This window comes from Kogia breviceps, chromosome 17 (genome assembly GCF_026419965.1).
Source record: "Kogia breviceps isolate mKogBre1 chromosome 17, mKogBre1 haplotype 1, whole genome shotgun sequence".
Lineage (NCBI taxonomy): Eukaryota > Metazoa > Chordata > Mammalia > Artiodactyla > Physeteridae > Kogia > Kogia breviceps.
Genome location: NC_081326.1, coordinates 16674469 through 16698886, shown reverse-complemented (window position 1 = coordinate 16698886; position 24418 = coordinate 16674469). Strand labels below are relative to the sequence as shown.

The 24418-nt window shown below is 44.7% G+C and overlaps 1 protein-coding gene across 31 annotated transcripts in view; it reads left to right on the top strand.

Moving 5' to 3' along the window:
* Nucleotides 1-24100, top strand: part of STAU2 (staufen double-stranded RNA binding protein 2) — a 287834-nt gene extending 263734 nt beyond the window's left edge. For 16 of the 31 annotated variants that reach the window (XM_067017251.1, XM_067017246.1, XM_067017249.1 and 13 more), the window contains 3 exons: nt 21757-21845; nt 22992-23072; nt 23586-24100. In XM_067017251.1, the coding sequence (XP_066873352.1) occupies nt 21757-21845; nt 22992-23072; nt 23586-23595 (180 nt within the window). In that variant the 3' untranslated portion in view covers nt 23596-24100. Of the gene's footprint in view, nt 1-21756; nt 21846-22991; nt 23285-23585 lie in introns of those variants that run through there. The other 15 variants (XM_059042941.2, XM_067017228.1, XM_067017244.1 and 12 more) reach the window with 2 other exon arrangements.
* The last annotated feature ends 318 nt before the right edge of the window (nt 24101-24418 follow it).

Sequence of the window (24418 nt, the reverse complement as noted above, 5' to 3'; positions counted from 1 at the left end):
TGCACAGAGGAAGGGCCTTGTGAAGACACAGCGAGAAGGCGGCTGTCTGCAAGCCAAGGGGAAAGACCCTGCTGACACCTTAATCTCGGACTTGCAGCCTCCAGAGCCGTGAGGGTACATTTCTGTTGTTTAAGGCGCCCGGTCTGTTGGTCCGTGGTGTTTTGTTACGCAGCGCCAGTGGACTAATACAGCCTCACTCTCGGGCATCCCCCGTGAGAACAGGCCCGGCGTCCCCTTGCTGCTTGGGAACACTGGTGCGTTGTCCTTCCTGAGCACACAGGTGCGCTGCTTCGCACCCCAGCGCCCCTGCCACGCTGGCCCCCGTCCTGGGCGCCTTTCTCCACGTGTGCTCTTTCTTTACAAACCTCGAGCTGCACCTCACCCAAGAGGTTCCTCCCCACCCCCGGCAGGCTGCGGGTCCCCCCACCAGCACCCTGCTGGCCCGGATTGCATGTGTCATCACGTGTGTTTCTGTGCTCCCCGTCTGCCCAGGACACCTCGGATCAGGCTTGTCTCTCCTTCATCTCTGGGTTCCCAGATCCTGGCCTAGGGCCTGGCACTCAGCTCGCCATAAGTATCCAATGAACCAATACATGTAGCCATCCTTCCAGCCCGATTGTCCCCACCCTGTTCCACTCCAACAGGGGGAACGGATGATCTGGGTTCAAGGCCAGGGCAGGCCATTTACCAGCTCTGTGACATTAGAAGTATCCATGACCTCCTTGAGATACAAGTTCCTGAGCAAATTATGGGCGCAGGTCCCAGTCAGTGTTTCTCAACCCTTCTGAGACCTGTGTCTCCTGTTAACGAATGATTAAAAAACAAAAAAAATCATATGGGAATTTTTTCTCCAAATGTTCTCTTCCCAAATGATCTGTGATCCATGAATTCCTGTCAGCCAGGATGATTTTGCCAACATTTACTTTCCCTAGTTTAAAAGTCAGTGATGCTTGCAACGAAGAGAGAACCAAGTTCACAGCAGGCCAGTTTTAGAGTTTTGCCCAGGACCCTCCTTAGGAAAGTTCCATCACTTGGCAGCTGGGCTAGTCTGATGTAAAGTGAAAGTGGAATTGTGTTGGGGTTAGGTCTGTGGTGAGAACAACGAAGAAGGAGGCAACGGCTGAGACCCAGCGTGGCACATGCTTCTTGAAGGGACTGTCATTAACAAGCAGGTCCTTGGGTCAATATTGGTCATTTCTGGCAACGAAGGATGGGAGAAGCTAGCTTGCTCTCTCTTGTTTTACATCCTGTGGTGTGTTAAAATGAAAGCAATTGTTAGACCAAATTCTCCCAACACACAATGTGTTTCTTAATAAACAGGGGCAAAAATTTTTTAGCCAGCCTGTTCTGGTAAATGCAGGGAAACCTGCCCCTGGCCTCAGGTACTCCAGCAGGTTCAGACAGAGCAGACACATCAATGTCCTGTCAACAAGACCTGCCAACCATACAGGTGGGTCAGGTGACCACATCCCCGAAGGAGGTGGGGACAATGGAGCTCTAGACCTCAAGGGCTACCGAGAAGGAATCAGGCTGCTGGGCTTGCCAATCCTTATTCTTCCATAATGCAAGGGAGGTGGTCCCATATCATTTTAAACATACCACTTATCTTGAGTACCACTTGTTTTACCAACAAAATATTAATTCTAATACCCCTTCTGCTATAAGGGGAGGAGGCCAGTCAGGGATTCCAGATTTCTCGCATCTATCGCCCTTGGCCAAAAGTTAGCCCAGGCTCAGTGTGCACACAAATACAGGTTGAGGGGGGAGAGAGAAGGAATCCTTAGTTACTCAACTCAAGTCAGACTCCTGTGCATTAGGGGGATGATTCAGTGGAGCTGCACAGACACAGCGTTTAGCTCCTGCTCTGCTAGGTACTGGGTGTAAAAACACGGGTAAGATGACATGCCTGTAGTTCTGAGGAACTCCTAGCCTACCGGGGTAGACAAATAAATAATTTTAGTATTAGGCAGAAAGTATTAGGTGTCTGCCCAGAACAGACGTTTTGGTCCCAGTGAAAGCCCTTAGCCAGTTTCCTGGAGGAAAGATGTCTACATTAGATCTGAGAGTAAAAGTCAGCTAGGTTAAGACAGGTGGGGAGTCCATTTGTTTCTAAGCAGAGACAGCAGAGGAGAGAGGCAGGGAGGTAAGAAAGAACATTATGCATGTAGGTAAACTACATGCAAGTTGAAACTACGAAAAAGGAAATAACGGGGAGATGGGGAATAGTAGAAGCTAAAACTTGGAGAGGTCCATTGTGGGGGAGCCACTGGGAGCCATATTGCCACACTCACGTGCTCAGCTGACAGTGAAGAGCCCGGAGACGCTCGTGTTAGAGAGAGTGGGTGATCCAACTGGGTATTTACTTAGAGTAATCGTGGAAAAATGACGACGTTTTCACTGGTTTGTACCATGAGCATAGCGTTCCATGAGTGTTGCCTTCATTAAAGGAAACGTTTTAACATCATAAATGAATTCCTTAAATGTATTCCTCTCAATCCAGAAGCCAGTGTTAAGTGGAAAGTTCTCTGAGATGTCCAATGGTTTTAAAGAGGGAATTGAATTTTTAATAACTATTTTGATGACGAGACGTTGGGTTGGTGTTGGCTGATAATCCCACTGCTAGATGTCCCCTACCCAGCTCAAGGGAATGTCGCAGCGAGTCTTGAGAGGGAAGACCAGCCCTACACCCTCCCACTTCATTTCTACGTAGGGATGAAGTGTCCCCTAGCCACCTGGAGGAGGGAGGAAACCTGACAACGATGCTAACTTCCAATAAATGTGGCTTCCCCATGAATGGAGGGGGAGGCAGATCTGTTATTTCGGGAGGCCCACCTTCCCCCACCAGGGGCAGCTCCCGTGATCCCCTCCCTTCCAGACCCTGGCCACTCAGCCTGACTTCCTGTTCTCTTTAAAGTAGAGGTTACCCATAACTTGTTACAACTTCTTCAGAAAGCAATTTGATAATATCAGAAATTTAAATTTATCTTATAGATATTTGCACAAAATATATGTACAAGGAATATCCATTGCAGCATTATTTGTAAGAGGTAGAAACAATCGAAATGTCTAGTATAGGGGCTGATTAAATAAATTATGGCACAGCCATACAGTAGAATTCTATGCTGTTATTAAGAAGAATGAGATAGGGTTATTTTTGGTGACATGAAAAGATGTCCAAGGTGTCTCATTACTACATGAAAAAAGCAAGTTGCAGAAGAAATATAGTGATTCCATTTGAAGAAAAAACAAAGAGTTCACATATATGTATATAAGGATATATCAAATAAAATACCTGGAAAAATGCACACCAAACTGTTAATTAGCAGCTACTTCAGGGTGTGGGCTTGGAGTTAATTGAAGGGTAAGACAATATGGGGGACTCTTCCTTAACGTTTAAGTATTTTTCAAAGTTTTACAATGAGAATTATTCATTTTTTAATTAAAAATACTAGTTTTACAAAAAGCACAGTTCTAATTTTGTTTTTAATTTTTGTTTTGAAATAAGTAGAGATTCACAAGAAGTTGCAAAGATAGTACAGAAAGGTCCAGTGTACTCCGTACTACTCAGTTTCCCCCAGTGGTTCTATTTTATTCACCTATACGATATCCAAACCAAGATATCATCGACGCTAGTGATATGTGTGTATTGTAGGTCTATGGCCAGTCTATCACATATGTAGATTCATGTAACCACCACCACAATCAAGATACGGAGCTCTTCCATCACCACAGAGATCTCCCTGGTGCTGTCCCTTTATGGTCTCACCTTCTACCCGCTCCTCCTCCCACCCACCCCCGTCACTAACCCTTGGCAACCACTGATCTGTTCTCCGTCTCTGTACTTTTGTCATTTCAAGAATGTTATATACATGGAATCATATAGTATGTGACCTTTTGGGATTGGCTTTTTTCACTCAGCCCAATGCCCTTGAGAGGCATCGAAGCTGTTGGGTGTACCAATAGTTCATTCCGGTATGTTGCTGAGTAGTATTCCATGGTATGGATTACCACAGTTTGTTTAATAGTTCATCTATTGTGGGATATTTTGGTTGTTTCCTATTTTGGACTATTATAGATAAAACTACTATGAATATTTGTGTACAGGTTTGTGTGTGGACATAAACTTTCACTTCTTTGGGACAAATGCCCCAAAATATGTTTGCTGGGTTGTATAGTAAGTTTATATTTAGCTTTTTATAAAACTGGAAAACTATCTTCCAGAGTGGCTGGCCCATTTTATAGTCCCATTGCAAATGTCTAAGAGATCCAGTTTCTCTGAACTCTCTCCATCATTTGGTGTGGTCACTACTGTTTGTTTTAGCTGTTTGAATAGGTTTGTAATGATATCGTAGTCTTATCGGCTAGTAATGTTGAGCATCTTTTCACGTGTTTATTTGCCATTTGTAAATCCTCTTTGGTGAACCTTCTCTTCATGTCCTTTGCCCATCTTCTAATTAGATTGTTTGTTTTTTACTTATATATTCTAGATACTAGTACTCTGTCAGTCACACAGGAGCTGTTACCACTTTGTATGAAACCAAGTGGAGACAGAATAAGGTTCTAGATATTGGTAAAGTTCTATAGTCCTACTTATTCACCTATAACTTCTGGCTTCATTCTCAGTTGATAAGGAAGTCTGGTTTACCCTTGATGAATATTTTGTTTCTGTTTTTATTCCCAAGGTTTGGGTTCACTAGAAACTCTCTATCCCATCCTTAATCATTCAGAAACCCAACCTCTCCCTCCTAAGAGGTGTAGAGAGCCTGGAAAGGCTTCTTGCATGAAGACACAATGAGAATTAACAAAGTAAGCGCCCCTTGCCCACTGTTGGCATGTGGTCCATTTGCCCTTTGGAAATATCTTCACAGAGAGGCCATCTTGAGGAAGGGAGAAAAATCTGGGCATTTCTGGGCAATATTCCTGCATAGACAACCAGTCTTAACATCTCCAGGTCACCCTGCTGGGCTTCTTGAACCAGGCAGTGCACGTCCCGACTACAAGTTGAGTGTTAATTCCATGCCAGTGTTGGTGCTATAACTACAAAACAAATAACAGCCAACTCTGCCCTATTCTAGGGACTTACCATTTTAGCACAGAGATAGGCTTGCAGATACCTCAGCAAATGAGTGCAATAACATGGTACCACTTGTGAGTACTAATTGAGGCTAATTACCACACCTGCCTCGTCTTCTCTTCAGCTCACAGCCAGACGTAGTTACCCAACCTGGAGTTCGTTGTAGTCATGGAGTTAGGTATGGTCACATCACTAGGTTCTGGAGCATGAGGGCTTTGAGTTCTCTTTCATAAACTCCTCCTATGTACTATCTTCCATTTTATTTTCTCTTCCACTGGTCAAATGTAGAGGACCATAATGCAAGCCTAGAGGAGGGCAGAGTCACAAGATGGAAGGGGTGTGGGACCTTGATTGACCAGGGTCCACTGCCCAGCAATACCCAATTGGTCTTTCCATGACCACTGAGTCTCTGGCGTGACTGTTTAGCAGTTAGTTTATGTTGACTAATTTAGGGCACAGAAATCACCAGTCACTATTCTTTTCCAAATATAGAGGAGGCTTCACAGAAGAGGTACCTGATTTCCCTTGGGGCTCATCCCACATTGCCTCTGAGATTCTATAAGTACTTCTTACTTTCACAGATCAGGGTATTGCCTTGTTGCTCTTTATGTTTGTACTTATTCATTAATTTTCCTCTTTTGAACCATCACTTTACCCTTATTTGGCTAACAATACTAGCTCTACAAGGCCCCAAAGTTGCATGCTATTGAATTCCAAATAGCTTATTGCTTTTAGCACCCTCCTCCCTTTCAGCAAATTCTTCTAGCCTTTTGATAACTTAATTCCTATCCTTTCCACATATTTATCCAAAAGGCAGCTTTTAAATTCTGGCACGGTGACCTACTCTTCCTCCTGGGCTTTGATACTACCAGATGCTAGAGGGAAAACATCCCCCATATGCCTACAATCTATTTCAATATATAATTCTATCCAACTGAATGTCAGGCATTTCTAAAGAATGCTGTTGGTTGATATAATGTCCCTTGCCCAAGTTAAGGTTTTGATTTGAAATTGCTTATTGGAATGCCTCATGTTGCATTTTCCCCCAATTTATAAATCTCTCACATTTTCTCTCCAATTTATCTTGCCTCCTTAAAAGATTAACCATTAAGAATGGAGTTTAACATGATATCTTTAGAAAGCAAAAGAAGAAAAATATTCTGCTTTTGAAAGGGAATGTACCCTCAGGCAAAAAAAAAGAAAAAAGAAATCGCTGTCTCTTAATACACATTGGGAACTGCCAGCTGTCACGCTGACAGCTTAAGATGGATTAGGATTCCATCACCGATCACCACATAAATTCTTATACTTATAACCGTACATCTTCATCTGCAGCCAAACAATTAGGGAAAAAACGCCCAAAACCTGTGTTTGGATATATTCGAATGTCAACCCTCTTAGAGTACCAGCAGTTTCTTGAAACAACTTAGGAGAATTTTGTACTTAAGTATTTGGCAGACCGAAACCATATCCCCAAAAGTATACTAAACTACTTCTCATTTGGGTGTGGAGGTGGGGGGAAGGGGACCATTTGTGATCATAATTATTTAAACACAAAGTAAATCTCTTTGTTTGATTATATTGTCTTAAGGAGGATGTTTTTAGAAAACTAGTATACTAGTTTTTCCTTTGAGATGCTTATTTAATTATAAACTTTAACAATTACTTTTAATGGAGTTTCTAAAAATTACCAAACCGAGTGTGAGATCAGTGATGTGCTTTTCTCTCAGTGGTACCTAGAAAAAGAAGATAAAATTTACTTCTTGACCTTTACAGTGACTACATTTAGCTTAAAAAAATTAAGACTTTCTAGAAAAAAACTAAAGTTAATTCCAATAGCATTTCTTCCAAAGTTGCAGTGATGTCATTGGCATTAAATAAGTTTACAATGTGTGAGAATACCCACCCTGGAGACCCATCACGAGACTTAATTCTCTGCATTTGAAAGACCAACGTGTAGCAGCTACTCACTTCAGCTGAATAATCAGTTTTTAAACATCAAATGAATGCTTACCTCTGGGTTTCAATAAATGGAGGAAATGAGTTACTCCCTCGTTTCCACAGGGAACTTCTGAAAATTATTAAAACTATACTGTATATATGAGGTGGCTAGATATTCTTGAACTTGGTCACTGTTTTTAACCATTCGTTCAGTCGTTCAGCTAATAAGTAGTGAGTGTCTATTATTCTAGGTGCTGAGTATTTAGCGATGAACAAAACAGACAAATCTCTGCCCTCACGGAACTTGCTTTCTAATGAGGACGTGGACAATAAAAAAGGAACTGGTTAAATAGATAAATAACATTTTAGGGCCAGTAAGCACTAAAAATTAGGCAGCGTAAGGAGATGCGAGAACGCCAGGCCAGGAGTGGAGTGCGTGGTCCCTGAAGGGCCCCTGGTCTCGAGGGGTGACAGTTGAGGAGAGAACTGGCTGAGGTGAGGGACGGAGCCCCGCGGAGACCTGGGAGAAGAGCCCCAGGTCTAGGGAGAAGCACGTGAAGGTCCTAGAGGCAGCACTGAACTCAGGGCGCCCTGTGAGGGGCGGAGGGGCTGGTGTGGCCAGAGCTCTGTGGCTTGAAAGAGTGTGAGAAGGAGGCTGATGAGACTGAGGTGCAGACAGGGAGGTCACGGAGGGCTCCGGGCCCAAGTCAGAGATTGGGGTTTCGTTCCAAGAGCAACTAGAAGCCCCTGGGGGGCTTTGCGCAGGGTCGTGACCTGTTCTCATTTACCTTTCACATCTGTCTTTCCAGATATGTTCGAAGCATGGGCTTTAGGTGGGCGGAGACGGACACAGGGAGAGAGGTTGGGACGCTACATCATGAGTCTTGCTGGGAGGTGACGGTGGCTTGGGTGAGGCCGGGGCAGAGCGGGTGGTTAAGAAGTAGTTCGATTCTGGCTGCATTTCAAAGAAGAACGGGCCGCACTCGATAACAGGTCAGATGTGGGAGGTGAGAGAGAAAGGAAGCAAGTGAGGCTGATTCCTAGGGGTTTTGCCTGAGCCACTGGTTGAACGGGGGTTCCCTTTCCTGCCAGAGGGGATGTCTGACGACGACGATAATGCAGACTTCGGATGTGGGCAGGTTTGCAATGCTTTTTAAGACTCCTAAGTGGAGAAACCCGCCAGGCGGCTATGTGTGCGAACTGTAGGGCAGGCGACTAGGCTGAAGGTGGGAATTTGGGGCCGTCAGCATTTATAAGGGATTTAAGCCATAGGCCTCGATGAAATCATCTAGGGAGAGAGTATCCAGAGAGAAGAGAAGAGGTCCAAGGATGGACTTAAAGATCAAGACGAAGGAAAAGCCAGCAGAAGACTGGGAAGAGGTGCCTGGTGCTGTAAGAGAAAATGCAAGCGGACTGGAGATCCTGGAAACCAAGGGAAACGTTGCCCTTTGATATTAGGAAGACATACCAAGCTGCTGATGACCAGACTTTTATTTAGGTTCCGGTTAGCGCAGTGAGTATCTGGTACCAGCCTGACAGTCATCGTGAGTTAACCCAGCCCGGGTCCCGCTGACTCTCCGTGGAATGAAGGACGGTACCCAGTCGTGACTCAGGCAGACCGGACCCCCCCCCCCGTCTAGGAAATAATCACAGGCCGTGACAAGCGTTACGAGGATACTGAACACAGTTATGTGAGTTTTCGGAGCGGTCGGGGAGGCCTCCCTGGCCTGAGATCTGAAAGCTGACAAGCAGCCGGTCTTGAGGAGGGGGTGGCTTGAGGGAGCGGCCAGCATGAGTCCCTGAGATGGGGGCGAGCTTGTCACAGTCAGGGAACAGAAAGGAGGCGGCGGGCACAGCACAGAAGGAGCGCAGGTGCCTGGACCCCCGAGCGCAGCGAGAGGTCCTAGAAGGGTTTAGGTGCCTTGATCTGAGGGTGAAGCCCACTTTGGGAGGGGTGGGGAGCTCTTCGGTTCCGGCCTGATGAGGCCTGCAGCTCAGCCAGTCTCACTTCTCAGGCCCCCAGCCCCCCCCTTGCCCCAGACGGCTCAGGCAGGCCCTCGAGCCTCCTTTTCGGGCCCAACACCAGCCTGGTCTCTCTCGGGAAAGAACCTGGTGTCAGAGTTTACACCTCCGTGTGACTTCAGTCCCCCTGGTAGAGGAGTGGTGCTTTAAAACAACACAAGTGTATTATCTGACGGTCCTGTCGTCGGAAGTCAGCCACGGTCTCACAGAGCTGAAATCCAGGTGCCAGCAGGGCTGTGTTCCTCTCTGGAGGCTCAGGGGAGAAGGTTTCCTTGCTTTTTCCAGCTTCTGTAAGCTTCCTGCATTCCTTGGTTCCTGGCCCCTTCCTCCACATTCAAAGCCAATAACGTCACGTCCCTCTCGCCCCTCTTCGGATCATGTCTCTCTCTGACCAATGCTGGCAGGGGTTCTCTAATTTTGAGGACTCATAGGAAATCCAGACTAATCATCCCATCTCCAAACCCTCAGTTTATCCCATCTGCAAAGTCCCTGGTAAAGTAACATTCACAGGTCTCTGCGATTAGGACTCAGACATCTTGGAGAGGCATTATTCTGCTGCCACAGGACTCCTAGATCTTAAAAGGTCAATCAAATACAACTCGTGAACTGATGGGATACAGATTTTTTTTTTTTTATTCATTTATTTAATTTTTGGCTGCATTGGGTCTTCGCTGCTGCATGCAGGTTTTCTCTAGTTGCTGAGAGTGGGGGCTACTCTTTGTTGCAGTGTGCCGGCTTCTCATTGTAGTGGCTTCTCTTGTGGAGCACGGGCTCTAGGCGCACGGGCTTCAGTAGTTGTGGCACGCAGGCTTCAGTAGTTGTGGCTCGCGGGCTCTAGAGCGCAGGCTCACTAGTTGTGGCACACGGGCTTAGTTGCTCTGCGGCATGTGGGATCTTCCCAGACCAGGGCTCGAACCCACGTCCCCTGTATTGGCAGGCGGATTCTTAACCACTGCGCCACCAGGGAAGCCCCTGGGATACAGATTTGAAAACCAACTTTAATGGACATTATTGGGACTATCAGGGAAATTTTAACGTGACCTGGGTATTTAGATGATAGAAAGGATGTACTGTTAATTTTGTTAGGTCTGATAATGGCATGTATCTCTACCTGATATATGATTTGGAATACTACAGGAAAAACATGAAGATACATGAAACAAGATTGGTAAAATACTGATAATTCTTGATCTGAATGATAAGCAGGTGAGGGTTCAGTGTACTATTCTCTGTACTTTTGTGCATGCTTGGACCTTAATCAGGTGTCAGTAGGAGGCTAAGGAGGCACTTGGGATGGAGGTGAAGGTCTATTCTGGCCCCTCCCTCCTGCAATCTGACCACTAGGATGGCCACCAAAGACCCCAAGAAAAAGTCAGACCTCTGCGTGCCTCACCCACTGAGAGAATCAACACGGCCTGCAGGCCGCCTGCCTTTACCACCTACGACTCGACTGCAATACAACCAGAGGTTCAGAATTAAACAGAACTTTATACGTTATATTGTTTGACCATCATTCTCTGTTCCCACCCATCCTTCCCCCCCAGGCAATCCAAGAATACATTAAGGGCAGTAAAAATTGTGAAATAACTACAATGGAAGTTTCTATCAATCACATACTCAAACCCAAATGACATTCCTGAATAGACAGAGCAGTGTGCGCCCATGTTCAGCGGGAATGCTTCTCATTCTCTTTGGAGTAGAATCTCAAAGGACCAAGAAACCCCAATTGAACCTTCGGGGCAGCAGAGGGGAGGGCTGCCGAGGCAGAATTCGGCCACGATTGCCCCATAGAGCCAGGCCTCCTTGGGCGGAAGAGGCTCCCCTCTGGTCCTCTGTTGCAGGACGTCCCCATCTCGAGGGTCTCAGGCAAATCCCCCTTTGCGGGGTCCTCCCAGGGAGGGTTTCCCAGGCACTTCCTCTGTAGCCTCACAGGACCCCAGGAAGGCTGAGCTTTGAGCGCTGGTTGCAGCCCATGATGGGCGTTTGGAAAAGACAGTAACTATCCTCTGTATTCTTTGGAGGTTAGTTATGGGGAAGGAGAACCTTCTCTCACACGGATAGCTGCAACCCAGCCCTGCTTTCCCGGGATGGTCTATCCCATGGTGCCCTGGCCGCAGAGCCTGTGGGTAGGGGTGGAGGGGTGCGGACGGGGAGGAGAAAGAGCCTCCATGGAGAGAAGTTTTGGAGGAGGCCCTACAGGGGGAGGAAAGCAAGGGATAGGAGAATAAAGAGAAAACAGGAAGAAGAAACGCGTCTGCAAGCACTTGCGTGTCTGGGCGAGCTTCACATGGAAGCGGATGGATAATCTATCAAAGAGTGTTCCTTGAAGATGTTCTATAAACACACTGTGACGATTTCAAACAGGAAAATGGCCCCAACAGACCAACTACCTGGGAGACAGCATGTAAACACGTTAAAGTTGACTCAGTTCAGGGAGGCAAATGGCCGGGGCTGTCAGAAATTCACAGGTGGGACACAGGCTGGCAATCCAAGAAGACCACGCTGAGAAGTCAGAAAGCCTGCAGGAACAGAGGCGTGGAGGTAGGAAGCCCCGATGTCTTCCCGGACAGGAGGTAGATCAATCTGGCCAGGGCGGAAGATCCATGCGGGCAGGGCTTCTGAAATATCGATGTGTCTTTAGGCCAATAGGCCAGGGAGCTTGTTGATAACACTGCCACCTGCCAGGCGTTCCTGAGGCTGGTGACTGGTCTGCTGTTTGGGGGACTCACACTCTAGAAGACACACTAATGAACCTGCAGCAAGTGAGGCTGTGGGGTAGAGCGGTGTCAGCTGACGGAGGGCCCTGAGTGCCAGGCCGAGAACATAGGATGTTTTTCTGGGGCTGGGAGTTATGAATGGCCGTTGATTAAGGGGAAGGCATAATGATAGGGTTCTCCGAGAAGAGAGATAGATGAGCAACGTGCTGGAAAAAGTTGATAGAAATATACAGGAAACTGGACATAAATTAACATGGAGACAGAAAGCGTAAAGAATTTTACGACTGAATGTTGGGCTCAACAGAGAAAGTTGTGTACTAAAGGCCTTCATGTATAAAACACCACTGTAGCCCAGGCATTAACCTCTCAAACCATTCGACGTGGTGAGTGTTGTAGTTTCCAGTTTATGGATGATGAAAACGAGGCTCTGAGACATACGGTCACTCGCATAAAGACACCCGGCTGGTCTGCAGTGGAGGTGACATTTTAATCTAGGCCTGACAGACTCCAAATGCCATGCCCGTTCACTTCCTTGTCCAGATGACTGGAAAAGTGTCTTAGTTTTCTCTTGCTGCTGTAACAAATGAACAGGCCGAGTGGCCTAACCCAACACAGACGTGTTTCTTGTCTTAGAGCTCTGTGGGTCAGAAGTCAGACGGGAGTCTCGCTGAGCTGAAATCAAGGTGTCGGCAGTTCCTTTGGGGGCCTCTAGGGGGTGAAGTGGTCTCCTTGCCTTTTCCAGCTTATAGAGGCCACACACCTTCCTTGACTTCCTCCACCTTCAAAACTAACAACGTTGCATTTTGTTGTGCATGTTTTCCTGGCCACGTCTTTCTCTCTGGCCAAAGCCAGGAAAGGTTCTGTGGTTTTAAGGAGTCATGTGATTAGACTGGACCCACGTGGATCATCCAGGATAACCTCTCCATCTCAGTGTTCATACCTCAGTCCCATCTGCAAAATCACTTTTGCCATATTCAGATTCTGGCGGGTAGGACACCTTTGTGGGCGATTATCCCGCCAAGTTCAGAGCGAGATGGACACTTGCCTTCGTGCCCAACACCATGTTTCAGTAAACACCGTTACAAAGGGGGTTTTCTGTTGAAGCGAAAATAATTAAATAAAAGACAACACAGGAATTTCAAAGGAATGCTATCGGTAAAACAGAAACAGCGTGACTGGAGGAAGCCACAGCAGCATGGATGTCGCGGCTCAAGTGTGTTCTAAACACACTGAAAACATTCCTTAGCACAGTTAATTCTGCTTCAAGTTCAGCTCTGTATTATTGTCAAGGCTGGCAGCTACGTGGATTACACAACAGTCAGTGCCTGATTGCTGAAATCAAGGTGATGGCTAAGTCTCTAGTTTAAGTGCCCAATTTTGTACTAATTCCCCAAATTCTGGAGCCAAAATTCCTATTCTTTGCCTTAGGAGACTGTCCGAGGCATGCCTTCGTCTTCCGACCACCCACACCTCTTTTTTTTTTTTTTTTTTGCACAGTGAGTAGCCATCACCTTAACTGACGTCCCTTTGTTCCAACGGTAAGAGCTTTTTTATAAGGTACCAATTTTGTGGAAATCACCTGAACCCATAGGATTGTGTAAGCATAAATGAAAGTGCGGACTATAATGAAATTGTTAGAAAGCAGGGCAGCCAATGGTTTAATTAAAGCTCAGTATAATCAACTTCTTATTTTATTTTTAAAGTCCTACCATTGATTCATCTGAAAAGTAACAGACCGAGGCTCCTATCATAATGTGATAAAAATTAGAAATACGATTTTCTCTTTTGGGTTTCTTTTATTTTATATAAAGAGAGACTTGGCATTTTGTTATAGACCATACAAAGTAAGAAAATGATAACTTAGAAACATTAAAATTCACATTCTTTGGGCAGTAAGACTTCAAACCTACTGAAGAAAAGACCTTCTGGTTTTTCAGTCATTTTTAAATGACCTCACGGAGAGTCGGTCTCAAAGACTGTTGGGAAGAGAAGAGAGGGGGGGTCCTCAGCTGCAAATGAAGATGTTTGCAGTTTGAAGCCGATCATTTTCTCATTAAAGGAGACTGATTTAATGAGCTGCATATATGTCCAATACGTGCGTTCTGAAATGAATCCAGCAGTTAGACCTGCTCCCAGGAAGAGTTCCATATGAGCAAGCACTTTAGGGGGAAAAGGCAAAACAAAACAAACCTTGAACACTTACTTCAAAATGAAGGCCACATTCGGACATGTATGGTTACCCTTGACTTTAATGGGAACAGCCTGTCTGTTTCTGGGATTCAGGATGTGAAATCGGTGGGAAAAGTGTGAAATGGAAAAAAAAAGAAATAAAAGGATCCATTGGGCATCCTGTTCAAAGACTGAAAAGAACTGCGCGTCTTGAGGGGATGAGTTAAAATTCACATTTTGCTAATGAACCATTGTTGTCTCTCAAAGAATGACTTGTTGCTGTGTTGTCATTACAAACTCTTTAGTCCTTGCAGAAAGAAGCAAGAAGAATAGGCACTGGTTTCAACACAGTTTGCTAAACTGCTGATCGACAAGAGAAAAGTTAGAAATTACAGAAATGGCTGGAAAGGCTCACCCCCATCCTGTGGACACACACACACACACACACACACACACACACACGTGAACCAACCAAGACCAACAAACAGGCATGGAAAGTATCTTATTGGCATCATGTTTCTGGCATTGCTATAACTACGCCCAAAACAAGCGATACACGAAATGGCAGTGACATCTGTTTTAGAACCTGTGGGGCTTTATTTCCAAAACAGTTGTAAAATCTTTGGGGGAGAAAAATATTTCTATGTATCTATGCAGATGCCCTCCTCTAAGGGAAACACACACACACACACACAAATGGATACAAGTGTTGAGCTCAAAAGACAGGAATAAGAAAAGGAAATGTCATCCACTTATTTAAAACACTTTAAAATGTTTTCTCCTTTCAAACAAAGCTACATCTATTGCCTTGGATACACCTTAAAAAAAAAAAAGTCCCGGAACGTATAAATTATTATAAAGCTAAAGCTTAAGACTCCAGTTGGTAGACTGTGGTAACATACAAAAGGATGCTGAGTGAGTTTGTTTTGATTTGCTAGGAAAACATTTTCTGACCTTGGAAATGAAATCATATAGTTGTCTGTTTGTTTATGGTCAAAGCCATATGGAGGGTTCTGGGTACTTATGTTAGTGTATCTTTGAAATTCTCGAATCCACAGTGTGTGGGAAGTTATACAACTTGTGTTTAAGCATCATTCAGGATGTTGTTCATTAAGGAACCCAAATTTACCTCCTCCCCACAACTCCCCGAGGTTAGTTTACATTTATCACATGGCAAATTGTCCGTGCTGAGAGGGTGACCTGCAGGCGGCAGGAGCTGAACATCTTTTATCTCAGTAACGGACAAGGTAGAAACTGCTTCTTTTAAAAAGCGTTTTATTTCGGTATAGTTAATTTACAATGTTATGTTAGTTTCAAGTGTACAACAAAGTGATTCAGTTATACATACATATATGTATATATATATATATATTCTCTTTCAGATTCTTTTCCATTATAGGTTATTGAGTACAGTTCCCTGGGCTACGCAGTAGGTCCTTGTCATTTACCTATTTTATGTAGCGTGTGTATGTTAATCCCAGACTCCTAATTCATCTCCCCCCACCACCACACACTGTCCCCTTTGGTAACTGCAAATCTGTTTCCTATGTCTGAATCTGTTTCTGTTTTGTAAATAAGTTCATTTGTAACACTTTTTTAGATTCCACGTATAAGTGATATCATATGATGTTTGTCTTTCTCTTTCTGACTTACTTCACTTAGTATGATCATCTCTAGGTCCATCCACGTTGCTGCAAATGGCGTTATTCCATTCTTTTTTATGGCTGAGTAATATTCCAGTGTGTGTGTGTATGTGTGTGTGTGTGTGTATGAACTTGCTTCTAATCGGACTTCAACTATGTCTCCCCAAATGAAGGCTATTTGATTTTTCTCTCACTCCAAAGTGTCCTTTAATATTACATCACATATTTATAAAAAGTTCTTAATTTTTTGTAAAGCAACTGGCCTCTAGCAAGTAACAATTTATTCAGCTCAGGTAGTTTAAATATAAGGATTTTGTTTGCCATCTTCTGGACAGATTTGGACGAACGCAGTAAAACATTTTGGTGGACTGTTCAATTTTAGTTTTTGTTCGAAATGCTACTCCGTTGTACGTTGTTCTTTGAAATGACCGCTATTTGGGTCGTGCTAAATGTTATGTGGCTGTTTTGGGGTTGCCGCATTATCCTATTGTTGCGGGCGTTTTGCTGTAGCAGGCGAAGCAAACCCATCTCACTCCATGGATTTTCTTACTCGGTAAAGTGTCCTTTCAGGGGAAGTAGTGGGTGATGAGTGGGGGTTGTGAGTGGAAGGAGAGCCCCTGACTCCGCATGGAGCTCATGAGGAGCTGCGAGGAAGCGGCGGGGCCAGGGCTCTATTAGCACCTGTCAGAGCAGCGCCTGGGTGGCAGCCCCTGCCCTTCCTGACTTTCCTGAACACATTTGGCTTATCGCTCCCTCTAAAGCACAGCCGAGCCCTCTTTCTCTCTCCGTTTCACCTTTGCAGTCCCAGCACCTCCTCTCACTGGGTAGCCTCCGCCCCACAATCCCAGGCAGACACTGCACCTCGTTTCTCCCTCCTCCCAGCCACCACAGGAAGCTGACAGATGAACTCTTCTGAGAACGACGGGAGGGAAGGCAAGGAATTGTGGCCTTTGGCTCATTCTAAGTGATGAAATAATTGCTGTAGCAAGTTCGTTTTAACCAAACTGCAAGTGTTATAGAAGTGCCAAATGAGGTCTCAGAAAGTCAACCCAGGGACCCCAAAAAAGCTGGAGACTGGGAACTGTGTGATTCCCCACACGGTAATGAAGCCCTCCTCTAGAAAATGGAGATCATTTCATGAGCTTACCTCAATTCATTATCATGGGAAATAATCAACAGAGTGAGTATGGAGGAGGTTATAGGAGTGATTTTGAAATAATGATATTGAAAGGAGTTAAGGCTGAAGTTGCCTAGGCTGAATGTGGGCACTTTTTACGTTGGAAGGAAATAAAGTGAGGTGACCAAGGATGTGGGCTGGGTTCACATCTCTCTCTGCTCTGCCACTTACTAGCCGTGTGACCCCGAGTACGTTGCTGAATTCCTCACGGGAAGGACCTACCTTGCAGGGCTGTGGTAACACCTGAGGTCACGCAGGTAAGGGACCCGGTCTCATGGCTGTGGCAGAGGAATGCTCAGCAAATGGCAGCGACCGCTGTTTACAGAGAAGATAAAGTGTCTTCATCACCTTTTATCAAGTAGAAAGAAGTCCTCTCATATTTATAAGCGATTGTATTCAGGGTTATCGATAAGAGGTGGGCTGAATTATCTCATCAGGCAGTTAAAGGAATGTTATTTGGAAGCTTTTAAACATACCTTTGGAGGGAAGCAGCCACACAAGAATTCTGAAAATCCTTCATGGCATCGAGTGAAAGAGCACTCCGCCATTCCAGCTGATAGGACGTTCCCGGAGCAATGACAAGCATCTTGACCGCACTTGGGGACCTGCCTATCACGTTGATTAAATCATCCAGGAGATTTTGCAAGAGCTAAAACACCCAAACTGCTCCCTGAGACCTCGCCTTCATCTCATATGTGCATCTCGTTTTGGGTGGATGCGAACAGGCGTCACTGGGTCCTGGACTCGGTGAAGTAAGACGTTTGGTTCCTGGTATTCAGGCAACAAGTATTTTCAAAGCAGCTAGTGAAACTGGGCTACAATTAGCCTATAAGTGAGTTGCAAAAAAACGATTTCGTTTTGGTTGTCGTTCTGGCCTTATTGGGAATAAAACAGGACCAAGAAGCCCTGGAGCTCTCAAAAGTCTCATTCAGCAGTACCAACCACAGTGCAGATAGACTCTTACAGAAGGCACTGAAATAGACGTCTATAATAATCCGTTTGGGAAGAAAGTGATAAAAATCAGCATTCCTACCAATAATTCACATATTAACGGATCAGAACAAAATAGTTGTTCATTTGTTGAAAATTGTTGAGTATACAAAGAACTCTCTGTTCATTCGCCCACCCCACTTAGCTGGGCTGTCTGGAGAGGTCCGGCACGGACTGGTCTTTACAGGTTAGCAGCGAGCGAGCCGGGCTCCTACCTCTGCGCACGCGCGCAGAAGGCGGGACTGCGGAGCTCAGGTCCACGTGACAAGCCCACAAGGCTGTGCACGCCCACGGGACCATTCTCGGCAGAGTCACCCGGGAAGGCTGCCCAGCCCCCTCAGCGTTTCAGGACTTGAAAGGACCTCAGAGGTCATCTAATTGAATTTAATAAGAATCAAATATCTCTGCGAATTTCTTTCTTTTAGGCGGAAACTTGTCCAAATCTGAGTCTTTTGAGGGGGAATTTAACTTTTGAAAGCAACCAAACCACCCAAAGCCAAGTCTAGCGAATGAGGTAAATGGTAGGGATGGACAAATGAAAAATCAAGTGGGGCTGTAAAATGACAAAACTGGTTCGCTCCAGTGATGCCCGAAGTGGTTCTGAGAGGTGATTACAAAAGCACCTGGAGAAGCCGATGTTCCTCGGAGTGCTGGTAGGTACAACCTCCCTGAGGGCAGGGGCAAGTTTATATCAGATCTTTACAAATGGGCTCGCCCTTTGGCCCAGAAATTCAGTTTCTAGGAATTTATCACAAGGAAATTATTGAGAACGCGCTCAAAGCTTTTTAACCATTAAGACGCTTGGTGCAGTGTTACTAACAGCTTAAAAAGTGGGTGTGGCCTCAATGTCCAACACTAGGGATTGGCTAAATACAGAAAGGCACGTAAAGTCAGTGAGATACTATGCAGTCCTGCAAAATGATGCTGCTGAAATGTTTCTGTTGAGGTGGAGAACTGCTCACGTTCAATGACAAGAGCAGGTTCTAAAACAGTGTTAGGATATGATCCAGGTTAGAGAGTGTACGTACGGGGAGGGGACAGAAAAGGATATGGAAAGATGTACACCAAGTTGTGAGTGGTGTGTAAGGCTGTGGATATTTTCACATGCTTTTTGCTTGCCTACATATTATGAGTTTTCTGTAATGAAAAACTATTTTTATAATAAAAAGATAATATAAGGAAACATCAGAGAGAGGAGAAAGAGGTTCTACTGTCCTTAAAGAGGAATGATGGTGTACCTGTATTCATTTGCTTGGGCCTCCATAACAAAGGACCACCAACAGTAAATTCAACAGGAAGTTACTGTCGCACAGTTCTGGAAGTTAGAAGTCCAAGATCACAGTGTTGGCAGGGTTGGTTCCTTCTGAGGGCTGTGAGGGAGAAATCTGTTCCATGCCTCTCTCCTAGTTGCTGGTGGTTGGCTGGCAGTCTGGCATTCCTTGACTTCTGTTGCATCACTACGGGCTCCGCCTTCTTCTTCACACGATGTTCTCCCTGTGTGGGTTTCTGTTTCTGAATTTGGCCTTTTTATAAGGACATTGGTCATAATGAATCAGGCCACACCCTAATCTAGCATGACTTCATCTTAATTATATCAGAAATCAGCAGTCACCCTATTTCCAAATAAGGCCATATTCTGAGTATGGGGGTTTAGGACTTCAACATATGAATGTGGGGGGGTGGACACAATTCAACCAGTAACAGTGCCCAGTGAGATGGCCACGTTGCTCCTTCGCAACCGATGTGAGTGCTCTCCTGCCACTACAGCCTACGCCAGCTGCTGTACAGTGGGAGCCTGGACCAAGATCGGGGTAGTGGGGTAGGACACTGACATCCCCACAGGACTCCAGGTTCAAAGAGATAATGATGAAACATTATCATTGATGTGAGAACACCAGATTTTTTTCCAGCTTCCCAAAGTTAGCATAAATGTATTGTTCAATTTTATAGACATGTAGCCTCAAGCAAGTCACAGAATGTGAGCCCAGAAATGGACCAAATACACCCTTGCATACCGAGGGGATGGTATGATGGTATCCCGTGAGGAGAGCCCAAGCACGCCCCCCCGCTGCCCACCCAGGCTGGGGCTGCAGACGTGAGTGGACATTCAGATTAGCACATCTGAACTGGGGAGACCAGCTTAGAGATCTGAAAGGAAGAAGTAGCCTAAAAAAAAACGTAAAGGATATAGTTTTCCTTTTTGGTTGAATATAGGGGTTGAGATTTAAAAGACAGAACGACAGAGAGAGAAGAGAGGAAAAATATTACAAATATTACACAAAAAAATCTGCACACAGATGTTGATAGCAGTTTTATTCATAATCGCCCAAAACTGGAAGCAACCGGGATGTCCTTCAATAGGTACAAAAGGATAAAGAAACTGTGGTACATCCACGCAATGGAGTATATTCAGCAGTGAAAAAGAGATGAGATGAAAAGACATAGAGGATAGAGGCACTTTCAATGCATATTGCTTAGTGAAAGAAGCCAATCTGAAAGTGCTACATACTGTGTGATTCCAGCTGTATGAATTTCAAAAAAGAAAAAACTATAGAGATTGTAAAAAAATAATAATAGTGGGGTTTGCCAGGGATTGGGGGGAAAGGGAGGGGGGTGAACAGGTGGAGCACAGTGGATTTTTAGGGCAATAAAATTATTCCGTATGATGGACACGTGTAATGGTGGACACGTGACATTATACGTTTCTCAAAATCCATAGAATGTACAACACAGAGTTGTAGACTCTGGATTTAGTTAATGATAATATATCGATATTTCATCCGTTGTAACACATGTACCTCGGGAATGCAGGATGTTGATAACAGGGGAAACAGTGTAGAGGGTGGAGTGGGAGAGGATATATGGGAACTCTCCCTGCTCCATTTTTTCTGCAAACTTAAAACTGCCGTAAAAAAAAAATAAAGCCTATTAACTGAAAAATCAAAACCCAAAACATACATTACGCATAAAGAGATGTAGACAAGATCATGCACTCAGCTACCCACAAGGGGCCCCTGGCAGATAAAAGTTAGAGCAACTGGCAGAGTTAGCTCTTTGTCAGAGGCAGTTGAGAAGATACAGATGACCAAAGTGTGACCCAGCAGGGTCTCCAAGATGCAAACAACTTTGGCCAGCTCACACCTATCTCAGACACAACAAAGCTCTTCTAATTGACCTGAGAAGTGGTGGGGTTTGGGGAGGGGAAGAAGAACCAAATTCTTATTCAAAGAAATAACAGTTTGGACGGCACACTGGAGTGTCAACAACTTATGCAGATCTTATCAGCATCACATTTTTTGATGCCTCCCAGCTATTCAGGGAGGCTCCACCAGCCTGTCAACACCCTTCAGCATCCCACACATCCACATCCCGCATCCCCGGCACATCCACACCACAGGAGGCTCTGCCGCGGCCAGGCCTGCCTTCCCAGGGCCCCATGGAGCGCAAATTTTCTCTCTCCTCACGGGATACCATCATACCATCCCCTCGGTATGCAAGGGTGTATTTGGTCCATTTCTGGGCTCACATTCTGTGACTTGCTTGAGGCTACATGTCTATTAAATTGAACAGTGCATTTATGCTAACTTTGGAAAGCTGGAAAAAAAATGTGATGTTCTCACATCTGGACGAAGTCAATGTGTAGTTTCAGTAATGTGAGGAGAAATGATGCAATACTCATCATCAAAGAATGGCAGGCTTCTACTAGGTGTTTTCTACATTTGCGGATAAAACATTGTGATTTTACAAAATTATGGATAAGGCATGAAATCTATGGAGACTCCTCTCTCCACCTCTTCCCCCGGACACACAAAAATAAAGCCTTCATAGTATATGCATTGCTCCATCATAATACAGCCTCTTAAATGTAGTTTTGTTAAATGATACAGAAAAGCATCTATTTAGACTAATGAAAATGATAGCCTTTACTATGTATCAACGCTTTCTTTTACCATTACATGCCTATTTAATACATGAAAGTCAGTAACTGGATCTCCTTGTCTGTGTGTTTGTTTTCGTTTTTAGGCAGCTTTAAGTGCCTTGAAACAATTTTCTGAACAAGGATTGGATCCAATGGACGGGGCAATGAATATTGAAAAAGGTTCTCTTGAAAAGTGAGTACATCTTCTGTTGTGTTCTTACATTTGTAATTTTGTAACTGTCTGAAAAATAAGATAGACATAATAAGGTGAAAAACTCAAGACAATAACATCTATACCCTACAAAATTATTCCTAATACAATTCAATGTAAACAAACGAGAAACAGTCTATATGGTCATATTTGTTTCCTGTAAATATGTCTGTGAAAGTTGTAATCTACTGATTGATCGTTATTTCTGCATTTTAATGCCTTTGCTGGAAATATTTCTGTGGGTTTTGCTGACCATGGAGATTTGCAAGACTTGCAAAAGGTGAATTCTCATTTCAGACTGTTGAGCATTCTCTAACTAAACCGTTTTCTGAGGTAAATGTTTTCATTCACATTCCTTCTAGGTAGTAGGCACGACGGAGAGGGGGATAAAAAAAAAAGAAGCTGAGAGGAGGGTTCCTTCCCCTTCGCTGCATTTTGTTCTTCACATTGTTGCATGAAACACAAGCGCGCGTTGTCACGAAATTGTGGCTCCCAAGGGCTACAGAGGCCAAAATGCAGATTTAATAAGAATTTCTGAAATCCAGCTCATACCTCTTCTATGATATTGAACATAAGTTTTGATCTGAGAGACTGAACTTTAAGTCTCTCCAGAGACCCAATTTATACTAAAGAAATTGCAAGCCATCGTACTTAACAACAGCGGAATCCAAATTCTTTCAAAGCAGAAATAACAGCAGGTGAGATTTCAGAACTCACACAGGAGATAGATAACATTTTTAGAACGAAAAAAACTGGATAACCTAGGAAGTCAAAACCAAATATACTAATCCTGCAGTTAAATAATCTTAACCACCCCCCCCACCAAAGAAACACCCACAGCATTTGGTCATTAATATTTAAAAGGTGAGAGCGTGAGAAAAAAACATTTGGTAAACAGACATGGCATTTTAAGTTGTCTATAGATTGGCAACCATTTATAAGCTAATTTAATCGAAACCATTTCCACATGATCTCATCAGTAGACTATCTGAACATAAATATTGTTGTTTCACTTTAAAATGTCACTTTTGTGGTGACCTTTGAATCCTGTGTGCCATCTGCTAATAAACATGTCTGAAGATGTGCAACCCCGGACCTTCAGCTCTTGTTAATGTATTAATCTTCCAGACAAGCCCAGCATCTGGGAGAGAAAGCGGACAATAACCAGACACACCCGGGCTCCATCACTCAGGACGGCAAGAAATCAAGGTCGGTCATCTAGCAGCTCCCAGAGCTACGGCTGCCACCGCATCCTTATAAACCTGTCAGCACGCATGAGGGTGTCTGTGTTCAAGGAAATGAATGACTAATACCATGAGTTGAGTCTTATGTGAAGACAACACTATTCTAACACAAGAGATAATAGACATAGTACTGTTTATTCAACGGGGGGAAAATAAAACTTTGAGCATTTCCCTTGGAACTTGAGATCAGATCATAACTCATCGGCCCAGAGGCAGCAGAAATCTGATCCTGCTACTGGAGCTTAAAATAACAATTAATGAAAAGTGTTAGAAACAGAGGTACACTTCTTAAATGATTAATCGAGAAATTGGGGTTTGGTCCCGTTGTTATGATTGTTTTGTCGTGGCGCTTGTGTTCGCTTATCTTCTCTCTCATTTTAAATAATGCCTGACGATTCAAAGATTAACCAATGATGTGCTGTGGAATGTGACGGTCGTTATCTTCATATAGAGTCACACAGTTTCTCTTTTTATGCAGATATTTGTAATCTTCATCCTATATCAGTCTGAGTAACTTCAAGGCACACCACTCAAAGATGTATGCCAACAAACATGGCCGAAATCAGGTCAGACATTTGATTACAAATATGAAATAATGTTAGGAACAATTAGTTTCAATAGACTCCAGGAATTCAAAAAGAAAACAAAAGCCACTTGTGGGTTTTGAATGCCATCATCCTATTAGCCACTAAGGAGGCGTCTTGCCTCTCCAGCCATTTCTGTGGATTCCACGTTCGCAGTGGACACTGCACCCACCCCATCCGTGCGTTGTAAGCCACTCACTGTTTGCATCCAAAGTGTTTTTTGATAACCGCCTCTGCACCTGGGGCAGTGAGTGGGATCAAAAGAAATAATGTTCATGGCGGGGAAGGGAAAGCCTGTGGGAGGAGCCGTCGAGGTCCTGCCAGCTTGTAGCCAGCCACGCTCTGGACCAGCATGTTGGAATCCAGCGTGGAGCCAATGCAGTAAAAATGTGGTCGGTCTCTGTGTGAAGTGTGGTCAGTGTTGTTCTTTCCTCGCCTCGCCCTCCTCTCTTAAACATCACCCCAGCGTAACCCACCTCAGAGGCCATTGCCCAGCCGGCCCCGGCCCCCTGCACAGCGGTGACACTAGCGGGTTCTCGTGCCACCGGCCCCGTCTCTGCGAAACTGCAGGGCCGCCTCCCGGGTGACTGGGAACCGGGCTCCTGACCAGCCAGCGTCGTCTCATTGTTCCTGTGAGATTTCGCAAGCAGAACCACCGCCACTCGTGAGCGGGCTGGCTCACCCGTGGCTGGAGGATAAACAAGCAGCAACAGAAGGAAATCACTCT